General features: G+C 36.2%; 2 protein-coding genes across 3 annotated transcripts; one reads left to right on the top strand and one right to left on the bottom strand.

The window, feature by feature from the left end:
• Positions 1–51: 51 nt before the first annotated feature.
• LOC112577125 lies at positions 52–6,900 on the top strand. 2 transcript variants are annotated; one of them, XM_025260092.1, is made up of 8 exons: positions 52–206; positions 701–951; positions 1,180–1,229; positions 1,526–1,602; positions 2,791–3,024; positions 3,512–3,685; positions 4,866–4,995; positions 5,784–6,900. In XM_025260092.1, the coding sequence occupies exons 2-8, from the start codon at positions 797–799 to the stop codon at positions 6,131–6,133; spliced, it is 1,170 nt and encodes a 389-aa protein (XP_025115877.1). In that variant the 5' UTR covers positions 52–206; positions 701–796; the 3' UTR covers positions 6,134–6,900. The 2 variants fall into 2 exon arrangements, with proteins under 2 accessions (XP_025115877.1, XP_025115878.1); XM_025260093.1 differs by having other exon boundaries at positions 55–206; positions 806–951.
• Positions 6,901–7,479: 579 nt separating this feature from the next.
• Positions 7,480–16,353, bottom strand: LOC112577122 (xaa-Pro dipeptidase-like). The gene is made up of 16 exons (XM_025260085.1): positions 16,334–16,353; positions 15,916–16,099; positions 13,468–13,595; positions 13,097–13,160; positions 12,739–12,786; positions 12,483–12,544; positions 12,020–12,064; positions 11,456–11,531; positions 11,169–11,215; positions 10,747–10,815; positions 10,441–10,518; positions 10,029–10,177; positions 9,450–9,634; positions 9,147–9,254; positions 8,516–8,599; positions 7,480–8,281 (listed from the first exon to the last, which is right to left on the bottom strand). Exons 1-16 carry the CDS (start codon positions 16,351–16,353, stop codon positions 8,135–8,137), a joined length of 1,494 nt encoding a protein of 497 aa, XP_025115870.1. The 3' UTR covers positions 7,480–8,134.
• Positions 16,354–16,636: the final 283 nt, after the last annotated feature.

Raw genomic sequence — 16,636 nt, 5'->3', positions numbered from 1 at the left:
AATATATCTAGCCTATCTATTAAAGGAAAAAGTTTTGATAGGAATCTGTTTACAACCCTCTTTGGAGTGGTGGTTAATGTAAACAATATGGCGGCTCACAAGCGAAAATGGACCAGAGACAAAAGGGATCTACATGAGCAAGATTATAGTAAAGTGATACTATAGACTTGTACCCCTTTTAACTGAAAGAGGTCTCTTGTTAACAGGTTTGGTTTACAAATATATTCATTTGCAATGTATATTTGAAAATGTACATTACTCTACTGCAAATTAACATGCATATGTTGGCTTGCGAGAAAGATTAAGTGACACACAGCAGACGATCGTTGCCTCTATTTATTACGTTAACTTTTGGGGGGAGAAACGTTTAGATTTCTTTCAGAAAATCTTCTTATATAACATAAACATACAACACAGTTGAAACTAAGATATATTACATAGTACATAAAATTCAGGGGAAGGTCACACGTACGACCTATGTAGTGGATGTAAGATACTTTTTAAGTTAATATTTTTCAGTTGGCAAGTATAAACTCATTATGAAATCCAACTAGATAGCATAATCTTTATAAAAAATAATGAATATAGATGGGCTACTAACATATAGATGATGCAATAATTAAAAACAAAGAACATGAATGATTGAGAAAGGATGGTTAGTTTAACTATGTGTCTATTCTTTTTAAATGTATGTGCTAAGCATTAGAAAACTACATCAGTAAAAGACTCCTGGAAAGCTGAAAGCAGGTGACAACTAGACGAAGTACTGCTAAAAACCTTGTGTAACATCTTTATAATGATGCATCCACATAGTGCAATGGCAGAAAAAGCCACAAAGACAGCAGAATTCAACAAGAATATTCTTCAGCTGCAAAAGCAACTGGTCAAGTCCAGAGCAGAGGTTGAAATGTTGAAAGACAAACTTAACTGTCTAATCTTCTTGGTGAAAAGGTGATAGCATTATTTCTTTGTTATTTGTTCAGATTGTTATAATTAAAAACTGTTACAAATGTGCATGCACACACTAATACATACCTTACTACCTACCCCCACACACCTCTGTAAAGATGTTCAGACTTTGCTTGCTTTATGATCTTTGAATGATCTCTGACAGGTGATGATGTCACAGATAAGTGAGTATAGTTACCCTTGATTTAAAGTGTTTCATTTGACATATAGGTCTTGGAAAGGAGACAGAAAAGCTTCCATGCATCTTGCCAACATAGTGGGTAGGTTCTTTTATTTAATGTCCTTCTTTATTGGATCTGGCATCTTCATTTACAACTTTCTTTTCTAAACTGTATTGGCTCTCAAAGGCTCATTCACATCCTAGATTTTACACATCTACTGCTAAATGCTATTCTGGTGATATGCTGAAAATTATTCTGATTTTCCCAGAAAAACTTTAATCTTACCAATTGTTTGTGGCCAATTTTACATAACTTTTTGACACCCATACGGCTAGCTGGCTTTGCACTGATATAACTGTTAGTATCCCTCATCAACTTTAAGATGCAATATGCAGGAATGGAGGTACCAGCTGGTTTGATGGATGATCTTGAAGGCCGTCCAGCTTCAGTTATACAATTATTTTCCACTAAGGTATGAAAAACACCAATCATTATTGCCTTTTAATAGTAATGAATATCAAAATTTTTATAGTGCATATATACTCCCACTTGTAAGGAGCATGTTTTAGCGCTTAAGAGCAAGAATGAGACATGGACTACATATGAAAAACAAAAGAACAAACAACATATGAACTACGGAAGAATAAACAACAGTAGCGACGATGAATAAAAAATAAATACAGAAAATGAGGAAAGAAGAACCAAGTAACAAGGGGTGAGGGCATCATAATTTGCAAAAAGAAGAGAAGCAGGGAAGTAGCTATAAGTGGAAAAGGGGGCAAGGGTGCGAAAAAGGACTAGCATTATAGGAACTGGTGTAAGGAGTAACGCTTAAAGAAGAAGTGCATTTTCAGTGCACATTTAAAAGATTCATTTGGGGTATGTGATGTATATGAAAGAGTTCCATTGATTTGCTGCACAGTAACTAAAAATCCTGTGTCCATATGTTGTTGTTCTGGTGACATGAATAGTTACGAGACAGTGTCAGACAAAGAGCAGAGTTGTCTGCCTGGGATGTAGGGAAAGAGAAGTTCAGAGAAATAGGGCAGGAGCCTGCAAAGAAATCAAAACACAACACAGTTTGTACTGAATGCAAGAATGGATGGATAGCCATTGCAGAAAACGTAGGGGAGGAGTGACATGGTCCAGTTTCCTAGCTCTAACCTCAGACCTGCTACAGCAGAGTTCTGTACTTTCTGAATACACATTACCTGTCCAGAGTTATGTTAAATGAGTTTTTAATTATATTTGACATCACTCTTAGTACAGACAACCACACACGTGTGAATGGATTGCATGGTATTTAGAATTTAATGTGTTCATTTTATGGTGGGTATTTAAAATGAGGAAATTCATTACATTTTGTTAGATGTCAGTAAATTTGATCTCAGTCTAAGGTAATTTGCATCGCCTTATCCATTGTCATTAAGGGATGCTGTGAGGCTTTCTGCAGTTTGGCTATGGTGAACATAGTTACATTATGGGCAATACAATAAACTGATCCGGTGAATGTGGATCTTAATCTTTTGGTATTTTAACCATGGACAACAAAAGTAAAGAAACTATTAGGTTTGTTTCTCTGTTTCAAAGCATATCTATTGTAGATAATGTCAGATATAAATAGATACTGTCATAATAAAGTAATTTTGAATGTTTGCAGTCTGCTGCTGAGCAGAACTGGGAAAGACTGAACGCTGAGCTACAGGAAGAGGAGCATGCCATTTTGCAGCAGAAAATTCAAGAGCGGCAGACCCAGCACTTGAAAAGTCGGAGCCAGTTCATGGACGAGGTGATGATTAATCATTACAGGGATATGTCCCATGTGAAACTGAGACAACCTCGGTCATGGACTCTTGAACAAGTGGACCAACATTTTTTGATGAAACATAACAAGGTGTGCTAACAGGACTTTTATAGATTTGCTTAAATCTCAAAATACATTCAGTAATGAGCTTAAATTAATTTTCTTATCATGGCATCTCTTATCATGCTTGCTGTGTGGAGGTAGATACAGAATGTCTTGAATAAGTTCGATAACTTTAAGAATAAAAACAGCAGTTGATTTGAACTTAACCTGTCACACCAAATGTACAGTGTGATAGTAGAGAATGCCAAAACTTGAAAATAGAAAATACTAATGCAGAAATAAATATATGAAAAAGAGAAGCACATGTAGGATCAAAAGAGTGAGAGATTGAAGAATGAGATGACTTTTGAGAGTGCACACCAGATTTTTACAATTTTAGCCATGGAACAGTAAATTTGCATTTTTTAAAATAGCTATATATAATAACAAATATCTTTGATTATATAGTATGTTTTAGTACATGTTATCACCCACAGTGCAGTGACTGGTTTATGACTTCCATTCATCTTTTTAGAAAAAGGAAACTTTAATTGGCCCAGCAGTACGCACACTGCAGCGGGGAAGGTCTGCATCACTACCACATCAGAAGTCCTGTGGGGATGAAGTAGAACAGGCAGATCTGAAACTTCAAGGCTTTTTTGTCGGAAACAGCAGCCTTGGCACACAGAACTATGGTGCAGAGGATACAGTGAGCAGTCTGTCCATCCTGTCATTAGAACATGGTTAAAATTTAAAATAGTCTGTGCTAATGTTGTGATTATGTGCATAGATTTTGAGTGGTCAGAAGTGTATATTTGTGTGTGATGAAAATTTAAGGTGTTTGTACGTTTATAATTGTGGTGATCATTTGGTCTGAAAAGTTGGGAATATGTGTTGTGAACATTTTGTTTGTTTGCGGTCTCTTGAGTTCGCTGGAGTGTCATCTGATCAAGGGTGTACATATTCTGAGTGGTTGGGAGAATGATTTCACGGAAGGGTGTATCTCCACAACAGTGATGTTTTATTTGACCAGGCATAAAGACTGGTAAATGAGCTTTGAGCTGTAATGTTATCTTGAGCACCACTGGTCTGTATGAGCAATAAAATATGTATTTGAGTAAGGAGAGTAGTTTTTTGCCATACAACTTTAAGCACAGAGAAAAGCTATCAATTTATGTCACTTTATGCCCCACGGAACACAAAATCTAAGTAAAATACCATACTTAAAATAAAACTGGTTTTGTAATTATAGTAATAATAGGATTTGTCTAGCACATTTCCCCACATGGAGGTGAGCTTGATGCACTTCACGAGACCAGGGGCAGTGGGGAAAGAGGCCATGTGATGTAGCCATCACAAGCAAGTACAAACAAGCACAACATCAACAAACATGAATTCATGCTGGAAGAAACTGGTCATTGCTTTCTTTTCTTTATAAGACGATTCATGCTAGCAGTAGAAAGTCTGTTCCAGAGAAGAAAAAAACCCCCCACAAAAATTAGCCCATCTACAGAACGATGAGACATGCTATAACTCAAAATGGCACTTGAAGGTCAGGAAAGTTTTGCCTTGTACACTTTAAGATATGTGCTTGTTGCAACACAAATTATGAGTCCCAAGTGGCAGCTCCATTCTGTCTAGAGATAAGCAGGCACTCCACTCATGCAGCTACCATTTTGAAATTAGAGAAGGGGCTTTAAGTGCTAGAAGGTATGTTCACATTGTGCTGTTTGCATGCTGTTTTACTTGAAAGTTTTACATATGATTTTAAGTTGCCAGTTTTGTGTAGTTGCAGAGGTGCGTTGTGTAAATGGAAATTCTTGGTCATGAAAGAATTAGGAGGTCCTAGCATAGGTTTTTCTACATGGTATACATCCTTTCTGTTGCAGAAGAACCTGTTTAATGCTGACAAAATTGTTAAAAGAAAGCCTCGACCTTTCAGTTCTGCACATCTCCGAGAAAAAGATAATATAAGAGCACAGCCAAGAAGTGCAGGCTTAACTAGAAGCAACAGTCAAGGTTACTGTTTTGTGCATTTTGACATATTCTGTACACCCTTCAAATATGTCAAGTGCTACAATAATACAGTTGTATCTATACTGGCAGTCATAGTACACATTGTCCAACAATGAGTAGTTGTGAGGAAACAATGGCATGGTTAAGATGTGCAGCTCATAAATCAGTTAAGTAGGGAAACAAAATTAAAAACTTTATAATTTAGCACTAATGTTTCATGAAGCTACACCAAAGTGCAGAATGTTAACTCTGAAATGAACTAAACCCAGTCATAAAGAACAGCAGATTTTGCATTCAGATAGGCCTTAAAAATCATTCCATTTATGGAAAGGTGTGTTGTATACGAAACACAGACATGTAATTTTATAAGACGTTATAAAACAGGTAAGAGAGTTTAACGTTTTGCATACAATACAGTTTTCTAAAAATTCTTTCATCACCTGAAACGAACATATTATTGTGATCTATGTCAGTTGAGCAGTGCTTGTTACCAAGATGGTAAGGACTATCAGTAGCATGTTTAAATCTCATTTCTGGTCTGCTTAATTTTTGTCTGAATAATGGCATCTGTTCACACGGCTAGATTAACTAGCTCACCATGATACACGTAATTAAAGTTAAAATTTGTAGAAGTATGATGAAACTTTCCACAACACAATTACCTCTCACAGGTGAGAGAGATGAAGATCAAGAATTCTAAGAATTGACAATGATTTCTAATTGAGGAGCAAGCTCTGAAAGTATTGGAGATTACAGTTCACTCCTTATTGAATTTGTTTATCTGTTTTCAGCTTTTGTAACTCAGGAGGGCGAGAGATCTTGGGGCAACAAAACCACTAGGCCAGCTTCAGCAAATGTGCCATGTAACAAAAAGACACCAGCGATGGACAAGTCAAATAACTGCCAGGATCAAAACAGCCCTGACTCAGGAATTACACCCCCTTCCCCTGGTCATGTTCTTGTTGAGAGTGATTTGGAAGATGAGACTACTTTTTCATCTGTTACACCTCAAGCCAAGAATTCATCGCACCTTCCACAGAGTATGGAAGTGCTTTCCAATGACTTGAAAAAAGTGGAAGAGATGGAAAGATTATTCAAGAATAGCATGTTCTCTGTTCAAGAAAAGCTAGACTTTACATAGAATGGTTTTGTCTGAAAGGGATGTCAACATCAGAGAAATTACACATTCTTTGGTTTCACATTAAATATGGATTACAGCTACCTTAAAAGGCTTCCTTTTGTAATTGTTTTGTACATTAGCATTATGACGATGCCTTTTTTAAATGAACTATTGAAAGAGGCATTTTTCACATTTAATGTTTAAAAATGTGTTTATATATAATTTCTTCTTCCATGGCTGTAAAGTGTACCTTGAAATATTGTGGGTTTTTTTATTTATTTTAAACACATATTTTATCTTCATGAACATTGCACTTGTTTTTATAATGGTAAAGGGGAAGTGGATAGCTTAGTGCATCCAAACCCAAAGATGGGCAAACCATATGGTGGGATACAGCATACTTTCCCCATTTGACCCAGCAGTAGTAGAAGGGGTATCGGACTCCTAAAAGGGTTGGAGAAGAAAAGCAGCAGGAGAAAGAGGAGAGAAGTGTGATCTCGAACACTTCACTCTCCAAAGACTATAAGGTCTGGGGACCACCTTCACTTTCCTTTATGTTCCAAGAGTTCAGTCCCTTCTTTGACCAATTTCTAGAAGCCCTTTTCTGCTGAGGTCAGGAGTTAATATGCAAGTTAAATGTCATTATGCTGTAAGGTGCCTATTACCAGTTTTATATTTATGTGTTCGTGGTACTATACTTTGCTTAAAAACGTTTTCATTTGTACTTTGTATATCTATTTGCAAAAATAAAAGTTCTTCCCCATATGTTGATGGAGCACTTGATAGTATGTACTTTGTGTAATCCTGCATACTAAGACTGTGATGTTCTGCATCTTTTTTTCTTATTAGTATAGATGTCATAAATATCTTAGCATAAATGATATATGGACGGGCTCCTCTTAATGCTAGAAAAATTATGCTACTTTTGTGTGCGTGGATAGGAGGGGTGGTATTAAAAAATTGTAATACCTGACAGGAGATGTTGATTGAATACAGTAAGTTTGCAATTGGCACAAAGGTTTTTCTTCTTATCACTTGAAACCACAGCGATTTCTCCAAGATTTTAGGCATTTACCACCAGGAAAGCAGATAATACTAACTCTTCTGCCTTTTTTAATTTATCCTTGTGACAGTTGATAACAGTGATCTTTTCCACCCATCTCTTTATGTTCATATCTTAGTAAGGCAACAGTGGCTAGTGTGCCCTAAGTTTCTGCTTTGACCATCAGTCAGTGTGCTGCACATGCACTGAACATTTGATGAAATATCCTCATTTAATCTTTTTTGCTCATTATATGTTGTAGATATTGCCTTTTTGTGTCACCCATGCTTGTTACTCCTCTAGTCCTATTCAAATTGAAATTAGATTTTGTTTTTGAATGTGTTTATACCACAAAAGTCGAAACACAAAAGCACATCAGCACAAATAAGTTGCCAACATGAGTCAGCAAGCTGGAGAATAATCTGGTAGTTAACATAAAGGCTGTCATATTAACCAGAAAGGCAGAAAGGCTGTCATATTAACCAGCAACCATAAAAAGAGATAGTTTAGAAACACATTAACAAATCTGCTAACTCCATATTAAGGGCAAAAAATATTTGGGACAGAGTCTGCAATTATTATCAAAATAAATCTATGCAAAATAATCCACCAGACAAAATGTTTAGATATATATTATTAAGTTTCAGAGATTGAGATAACAGTGTCATTTCAGTATGTTTCATAATCAGCAACAAAGTTTTATAAAATAATCTCTTGAAATCATATACCATCTTGATGTCATAAAATATTGAAGGCTTTTTATACAATTATTGGTCCATATAAATGTCCAAGAACATGCAATAAAATGCAAATAAAAAAATAAACATATCTGCATATCTCTTCAAAATAAAAACAAACTCTACAAGTTGTCTTGTTCTCCTCAAACATAACCTGTCTGCGCTTCTGAACATCTGAAGGAATAATGTGTAAACTGTCTTTATAAACAGTTTGTTTTCAGTCTCTTCAGCAGGTCAAAAGATTTACTGTTTTGATGTAAACTGTGGTAAGGATCCATGGGATTTTTTAGCATCAGCCATGACTTTCTCAATCTCCTCCACTGTGCGTGGCACGCAAGTAAGCAACTCAATGCCCTCTTCATTCACAACAATGTCATCTTCGATACGTACCTGAAGATAGAAAATAACCATCTCCAACACACTTTTTTTAATGTGCATCTTTCTAGTTTAAGTTTTTTACTTGAAACCTACACTGACGTCAAAATTACATGCTGAATCTTTGCTTAATTTTTGTACTGAAGCACAGATAAAATCAGGCAGGTATCTACAATGTAACGTTTTTTTTAATAACTAGGTGAAATCAAAACATAATAACAGACTAAATGAAATGCATTTTATACTCACTCCTCCCACACCACGGAAACGGTCAATCACTTCTCGCACAAGGAACTGACTTTGCACAGGATTTTGCAAAGCTGCATCAAGAAGCTGTGTAAAAAAGTTATTTGAATGTTGCTAAGTGACTGTCATAAAAGCAGCTTCAAAGATTATTGCTAAACATCTAAATAAACATGAAATTAATGATTAAAAAGGTGATCTTCAGACGAATGCTTTAAGATTTCTTTAGCATCTCAGAATCTGTGAAAATGTGATATGCACAAATTTTATACTCTACAAAATAGCCACAAATCTTTTAAATTTATCTGAGTTTTGTTTTAATTTCTGAATAAACTGACCCCATTTCTCCTCTTTCAGCATAACTGGTACAAGAGTAATGTGACAACTATCTGATAAGGCTTAATAAAGATGGAAGCAAGTCAGCCCTTAAAATATTTTTTCAATACCACCACTGTAAAAGCTATTCACCAAAGGACAATTTTAACATATGAGATCACCTTCCAAACTGTAAATAAGTCTGGTTTCCATCATCTACAGGAGTAAAGACCATAAAATGAACAACAATGATATTAAAAATTCTGAAAAAATATTAATATCTATTTCATTTTGTTATCTTGTTAGCCACAGAAAAACTCACTGTGTCAATAAAATACAGGCCAGGCTCTACAGTGATCACCATGCGTGGCTGCAAAATTCGAACTGTGCGCAGTGAGCGCAGCCCAGCCTCTGTTGGACGTTCAGTGACCTGACCACAAGCACATAGATCCATTGTACTCTGCATGTTTTATTATGTGTATACATGCCACATTTAGTATCAAAATATTATGACAAAAGTGGACAATAACCACAAGGTTCCACTAGTTTGAGTGCATTAATTTTTTTACATTTTTTATCACATCTTCAGAGGCAAAATGAAATCCAAAATGTCTTCTAGAATCACCTCTGGGTATCCTCCCACATCATGTGTGTCTATTCCCATGAAGTGACCAAGGCCATGAGGCATAAAGACGGCACCAAGCCGGGCTTCCATCATGGCATCCACATTTCCTTGAACTAGACCCATTGTTTTTAGTGCTTCCAGCTCTACCTTTTCTGCCAGTTTGTGCATGTCCATCCAGCTTACACCTATCACCAGTAAATAATTATGTTATATACATGCACTTACAATAAACTGGAGCATAGCTAACTAAATAAATATATACTGCTTGTTTGAAAGATGATGATTGCAGCATAACTTAGAGAAAGACTGGTATGCAATGAATAATACACATTTCAAGAGGAAACAAATCTGTAAATTCTACAAAACAATGCATATACGTTACCAATTTCAAAAGATCGCTTTCTTCCCAGGAATAACTATAGGCAATTAGTATGAAGATAAACAATCCAACAATTTACATGTATATATCATCGAATGTGCCTAAGGCATCTTGCAAACAGCTTCTGTAAATGTATTTGAAAGCCAAACTGGGCAGTATAAGGATAGTTCAATGACAGGTAATGTATGGATGGTACATACCTGCTCTGCATGCTGCCAATACTGCGCGGCTGGCATCGTACACAGCTTGGTACACTTGTCGCTGCTCAGGAGTGAACTTACCATTGGCTGGAAAAGAGCAGGTGATGTCCGAGGCATAACAGTAATACTCTCCCCCCAAGTCAAACAGGCTGCAATAAAATTATATAATAGACACATTCATGAAGTTGTAAAACAGATTCTTTGCAACATCCTTATCATCTTGAGAAGCAACTTTGTTACAAAGCTCATGACCCCAAAGTTGATTATGATTTTCTTACTACTCAAGACAAACAACAAACTATCACTCAATCCTAACAGTTCATGTTTTCATGGATTAATCAAGTGGTAGTGGTTGCTGTGGGCAGGGAAGACAAAGCAGACATAAGAGAAACAAAACAAGGGCAATCCTCACCACATGTCTCCATCTTGAATCTGTTTGCTGTTGGGAGCACCAGCATGACCATAGTGCAACACAGCTCCGTTCTCTCCGCTATTAACAATACATTACATATGTTGACATACAGGATTTGGCATGAATGATAACTTACATGTCACAAACTCTTGGAGCTCCATACTGTTGTTCCCAGTCTTAAGAACCATGACTACTTTGATAAAAGGTGTAATCACAATCATGCTGCCTTCTTCATGTCTATGATAACAGCTCACATTTTAAACATATCTGCATATACTTAAAAGTGCAACAAGACAAAGATCTTACCTGGCACAAATGCAAGTGTATGACATGGCTCTCATTCCACCCATGAACTGGCAATAGTTTTTGAAGATGCTGAATGCAGAACAAGCAAAATATGTCAAGTTCTTTTATGAAATCCCTTCTCTGTCAGAAAAAAACTTTCAATATTCATGCTTAATATATGATTAGAAAGCAGTAGCAAAAACTATACTAAGACATATATGACACATATTTGATGGTTTTTCCTTTGGCAAAGCAATGATCAAAGTAATTTCACAAGCCACACCTCTCTCTAAAACTTCCATCAAGTGTCTTTTGTATAATAATTATTCTTATATGTCAAGATTACATGTAATACATGAACTGTAGGTCTCTTTAACATCAACACTGGCATGATTTCATCATTAGCATCATTATTTTTAATACCAATCAGCTCTGCCCCTCACCTCTCTGCTTGATACTCATACATTCCAGGCTGCACACCAGCCATCACCTGTGTACACATGTGAAAACATCTTTCAAATCTACTAGTCACCATTTTCTAGAGAGTTCATCTCTTAAGACCAAAAAAAAATTATATAAAATTTAAAAAAATAAATTGAAACAATGTTATAAAATTTACTAAACTATGCCCCAGTATGTCCAAATTCCTCAGAGCACAAGTATTCTGCACTGATGCAACACAATTAAAGAGAACAATAAAAAATATAAATGAAAATCATAAATCCCATACTGCTTTGTGGGCGTCACTGCTGATCTTATTGACATAACGTAGAATTTCCAGTTCTTTGTCTGATTTGAACACGCGGCTATAACAAAGAGTGGTTGCTGTATCTGTATTTACACAAGTGACTCAAGTACTTAGGCACATACATGCTTCCACACAAACATGCACATGTATGTACAGCAATGTGCTTTCTCTCTCTCACACACATATATGCATGCACAAAAACACCATGATTATGTAGGAATGTGGCTTTCTGCAAAAAGGAAGCAGATCTAAGAAAGCATGCTTAGAATAAGGGAAAGATATAGTTTTTCTGAAAGTTCTACCAAATTCCAAAACCTTCACAGATGTAGGTAGCAACATTAAATACTGTTTACCATTTTGACTTAATAGCATCAAAGACTTCTAGCTGAAGGTAAGGAATATGCATTATACAGGGAAAACAGAGTATACAAGAAAAAGTTTTTAATTTGACTTACAAATTTACATAAATGCCTAAATATCCTCCGTCCAAAAAAGGGACCCTCCCCAAAAAAAAAACCAACCAAAAAACCCAACAAAAAAACTTACCATTCTGAAATTTCTGGATGAAGAATTGTGTTGTTCAGGTTGAAACTAAGGAGAAATAATAAGTAACTGTATAAATCAATTTATAACTGATAGCTCTTTAAAGAGATGACTGAAAATCTATTAAGGCATGAATGTTAAAACTGAAGGGAAATATGTGATGTCTTTACAGTTTCATACTAAACTTCATCATTAAATGCCAAACAATGTGGTATTAGTATGTTTACGTAAAACACAAATAAAATGTGTTAATTTAAAGACATTCACACATATACGAAGTGTTCATGTGTATATACATGCTTCTCTTGGAGTCATGGAACTTTAGTTCTATAATTATTACTCTCATTTAGCACCTATAAACAAGTCAGCTCTAACCTGATGGTGAGAAAAAAACTCTTAAAGGTAAGTTTTACAGAATACAGAATCCAGCTAACATTTGGTAAACACAAACAAGTCAGAGACTCACCTTCCAATGCCTGGGAAAACTGCCTCTTTGCTGTATTTGCCACTGTCAGTATTCTTTCCATACTGCAAAACACACACAACACACTCTACCAATTTATTTTTAACCCACTTCTAGTCACAATGATAACAAATGATAATAATGATGTAATATGTATCATCATCATCTTCCAACCTAAACAAAATTATAGTAGCTTGTCCTAGTTTTCCAATACTATTTACATAAAACAGTAGACAACAGAATAACAACAAAAATATACCAAAGTTAGGAGGACAGATGGTGTCCTGCCAGTCAGAATGTCTTTAATCTGCAAACATACAAAACAAAATTTAAAAAAATGATAACAATGCTGATGTCAGTCAGACTATTATTTTGGCACACATGCTTCAGTCATAGGAGATGCATGGATGCACTTTTGCTAAATGCATACACATTATAAATGGAATCTTTTTCTAAGTAACATATATAAGTAATATAAATTTATGCAATAATCTATGATAAAGTCTGCCTTAAAATATTTTATCAGCAAATCCACCTTAATTGACTAAGCTTTAACTTATATAACATCTTTCAAATATGGAGAGAGAAAGAGAGAAAAAAAAAAAACCAAAACTCACAGAATCAGCAAAATAAACTTCGTCGACATCATATCGGTGTCTGAAATCCTCGGCAGAAAGCAGCCTGGAATGAAAACAAAAACACAAAAACACATACTCATACACAAATCAAAAATACACACACAAAAACCCACACACATGTGAAAAAATGTGAAAACATACCCCTCCACCCCTCTCACACACACACACACATGTATACAAATACAAAGAGGTGCACAAAAGTATTCTCTCTCTCTTACACACACACACAAAACCAACATCAACAATCAAGATCTTCACATCTTTGTCCCTTTTATTATCATAGTAAAAAACTTTAAAATTCATGAAACAATTTTCATTATGCTCTTCTATTATTATTATCCTCTATTCACCTGCCCATCCAAACAGCATATGAGTCTGGTAACTTTGGTGGAAAAAGAATTGTCTTTCTTGAATCAACTTCAATAGCTCCATAAAAGTCTGGTTCTTCAACACCAAATAGCCAGTGAAAATAAGATTCCTGTATGGAAAGAGCACAAAAACCCCCTATCAAAATGTCTTCCATTGGTCTTTTGACAGGACTGATGTCTGGTACAATGTATCAAAAAAGGTACATTTATCAATATATACTTCAGCTTCTTATGATGATTTATATAGTATATTTTTCTCTAATCAAACGAATTCTTTGCATAAATATACTTGCTGAATGTGTCATTTTGCTTGTGGGTAATCAAGCATCTATGTGTGCCTGCTCTCATGTGTTTTGGTTGACTCTGGAATATGTGGGTAATGTCTCATCAATGTGGGCAGTGTCTGTGAAAGAGAGTGTGGAAAAAAAGAGCAAGCAGATTAGCGTGTGCGCGCGCGCGTGTGTATCTGATAGACCTGATTATTATTTATTTTGTTCTCTCTTTCATCATCAAACCATATTCCGAATAAAATGTCACTTGACTAATAAACAAATTCTTACTCTTATTCTTTTTAAACTATGTAGGCTTACTACTTACCTACTCTTTAATACAAAAAACAACAACAACAAAAAAACAGAGTAAAATCGTGACCTGTTAGTATTATATGGATATCTATTGGGTCTATGATCTTTTTATCCTACCTTAAAAATCCTTTATTAACATTATTTAGTAAATAAATATTAGACAAATTTTAGTTCACGGCACACTATCAGCTGTTTAAAAGTTATTATTTACATGCTGTATTTGCACACTACATAAATGAAACAAGCTCCAAATAAGTGGTTCTGAATAGCGTTAAGTGCATATAAAATAGCTCGTAGCAGTAATACATTTGCATTAATCTCTCAGCAACTTTTGCGCTGAGTTTTATGTTGAACTCAAGTTATCTTGTATGTTATTAACTTTCAAAGTTTTTATTCAAGCTATATCTTTTCACTGTATTCATGACACTCATCTACCAACATCATAAACTTAATTAGATCAAAATGTCAATAAGTTAACAAAGTACTTAACATGAATGTACCATTTTAGCACTTTTACTGCTAACACATAAACTATTTGCAGTTGGCATGTAGGCTTCTTTGATATTGACACTACACCTGATGATGATTTGGCACCCTGTGTGAAGAGGTTGGGGTTGGTCGAAAGGTGTGATAAAACGGGAGCAAAGCCTTGCATGAGCCCTATAAAGAAAGGCCCTCTATCCAGAAAGATGTGTAGACAGGGACGTCATCTGGAAGCTGATCCATTGTGCCGTTCCACCTAAGCTCATAAACATCATTCCGAGGTTGTACGAAGACTTGTCCTGCCAAATTATTCATAACGGCACTCATTAAACCTTTCGTAATGAAGACCGACGTAAGACAGAGTTGCATATTATCACCAACAATCTTCCTGGTTGTCATAGACTGGATTATGTGCAAGACAACCCAAGAAAACAACACCAGATCAAGTGGACCTTCACCAAACAGCTAAAGGACCTGGACTTTGCAGATGACATTTAGTCTCCTATCTCACCGACAACAAAATGCACAAACCAAACTGAGTAAGCTAGCAGAGAAAGCAGAAAAGACTGGCTTAAAAGTCAACAGAAAGAAGACCAAAGTGACAAGAATCAACAACAAGCAGGAACTCCCAATCCAACTTCAAGGAGAGAACATCCTGGAAACAGACAGCTTCAAGCATATGGGGAGCATTGTCAACAAGGATGGTGGAGCAGACAATGACATCAAAAGCTGCATCAACTAGGCCAGGCATGCTTTCAACAGCCTACACCCCATCTGGAACTCCCGAGCATTATCCTTCTGCAATAAGACCCACATCTTGTGGTCTACTGTATGGTTCTGAAACCTGGAGAGTGACAAACACCAGCAACAACAAGCTCGATCCAGACCTTTACCAACCGACTATGCCATATTCTGGGAATAAGATGGCCTAAAAAGATCTCCAACAGCAGCCTGTGGAAAAGAACCAACCAGAATGCCATTTGCCAAGACATCAAAAAGCTCAAATGGGACTGGATAGGACACATCCTGCACAAACCAGCTGACACCATTGCCAAAGCAGACCTGGAAAAGAACAAGGCAAAGGACGTCGGAACCAAGTTGGCCCAACTGAAAGGGGCTGTCCAAAACCGGGTCTGCTGGCAAAGTGTCGTTGCTGCCCTATGCTCCTTGAAAAGTAACAAGGACTAAACTAACTAAACATACCCAGAAACTCGCGTTTTTAGACAACACTTGAACCCTACATTTAACAATCTTAAATATTTTGGTTCTACAGACCATTTTACCTCCAATTGTTGTCTTAATGTTTTATGGCATGCATTCTGATTCACTAGTTTTGTAAATGCATATATATATATACCCTTACCTGGCGAAAGAGCGGTTCATGATCTGAGCAGTACCTAGTCTCTGATTCTCCACCTTGCAAAAGGACAATAGCTCCTCTTGGTACTTCAGGGTTGTTACTCAGTCGATCACACAGCCTGTTACGGTTTTCTTTAAAAACATCCATGGAAATCTTCATGGTGTGCTCCCCCCTACAGAATGCTGGCCTACAAAATCCATGGAATGCTTTAGTCGTAAGTTACTTTTTATCTGCTACAGTACATGCAAATTTCCTTATGCAATATGAATATATAAAGATTTTGGAAATTATCTTTTGGTGTTTGGTTTAAACATCTAACCCACTGGCCCCTCCCCTCCCTGAAACAATTGCCACAAAAACCAGTACGCACACCCACAAATGCTCAAAATTGCTATTCAAAAATAAATAGAAGCTCACTCACTCAGCTCTTCCGGATGCCATATTTGAAGCTCCGATCGATTTATACGAATGTGCACTAAAACTGGAGAAGATTTAATCAACCACGATGATCCTTTTGCTTGGAGTTGAAAACTATAGTACTATACAGTGCGCTGCAAATCGTGGAACGCCTACCCTCACTCACATGTCTAAGTACCAGATTAGTGGTTAGCTGAGATAAGACCATTAAGACTATGTGTTACTTCTACTCTTAGCGTATTACAACGCCTTACACCTTGGTTACAAAACACACAATCACCAAGGTTCGTCTAATTATTTGTGACTA

This window comes from Pomacea canaliculata, linkage group LG12 (genome assembly GCF_003073045.1).
Source record: "Pomacea canaliculata isolate SZHN2017 linkage group LG12, ASM307304v1, whole genome shotgun sequence".
NCBI classification, from domain to species: domain Eukaryota; kingdom Metazoa; phylum Mollusca; class Gastropoda; order Architaenioglossa; family Ampullariidae; genus Pomacea; species Pomacea canaliculata.
Note: the sequence above shows the minus strand (reverse complement) of the source record. Positions and strands in the feature narration are given on the sequence as shown.

Excerpts from the sequence above, each read along its gene's own strand:
- LOC112577125 (XM_025260092.1), top strand. The coding sequence starts at position 797 with ATGATGCATCCACATAGTGCAATGGCAGAAAAAGCCACAAAGACAGCA. Across the intron at positions 952-1,179 it reads CTAATCTTCTTGGTGAAAAG|GTCTTGGAAAGGAGACAGAA; the intron begins GTGATAGCATTA and ends TTTGACATATAG. Across the intron at positions 4,996-5,783 it reads AACTAGAAGCAACAGTCAAG|CTTTTGTAACTCAGGAGGGC; the intron begins GTTACTGTTTTG and ends ATCTGTTTTCAG.
- LOC112577122 (XM_025260085.1), bottom strand. The coding sequence starts at position 16,353 with ATGGCATCCGGAAGAGCTGA. Across the intron at positions 13,161-13,467 it reads TATGCTGTTTGGATGGGCAG|GCTGCTTTCTGCCGAGGATT; the intron begins GTGAATAGAGGA and ends TTTTCATTCCAG. Across the intron at positions 10,519-10,746 it reads TACACTTGCATTTGTGCCAG|CGGAGAGAACGGAGCTGTGT; the intron begins GTAAGATCTTTG and ends TATTGTTAATAG.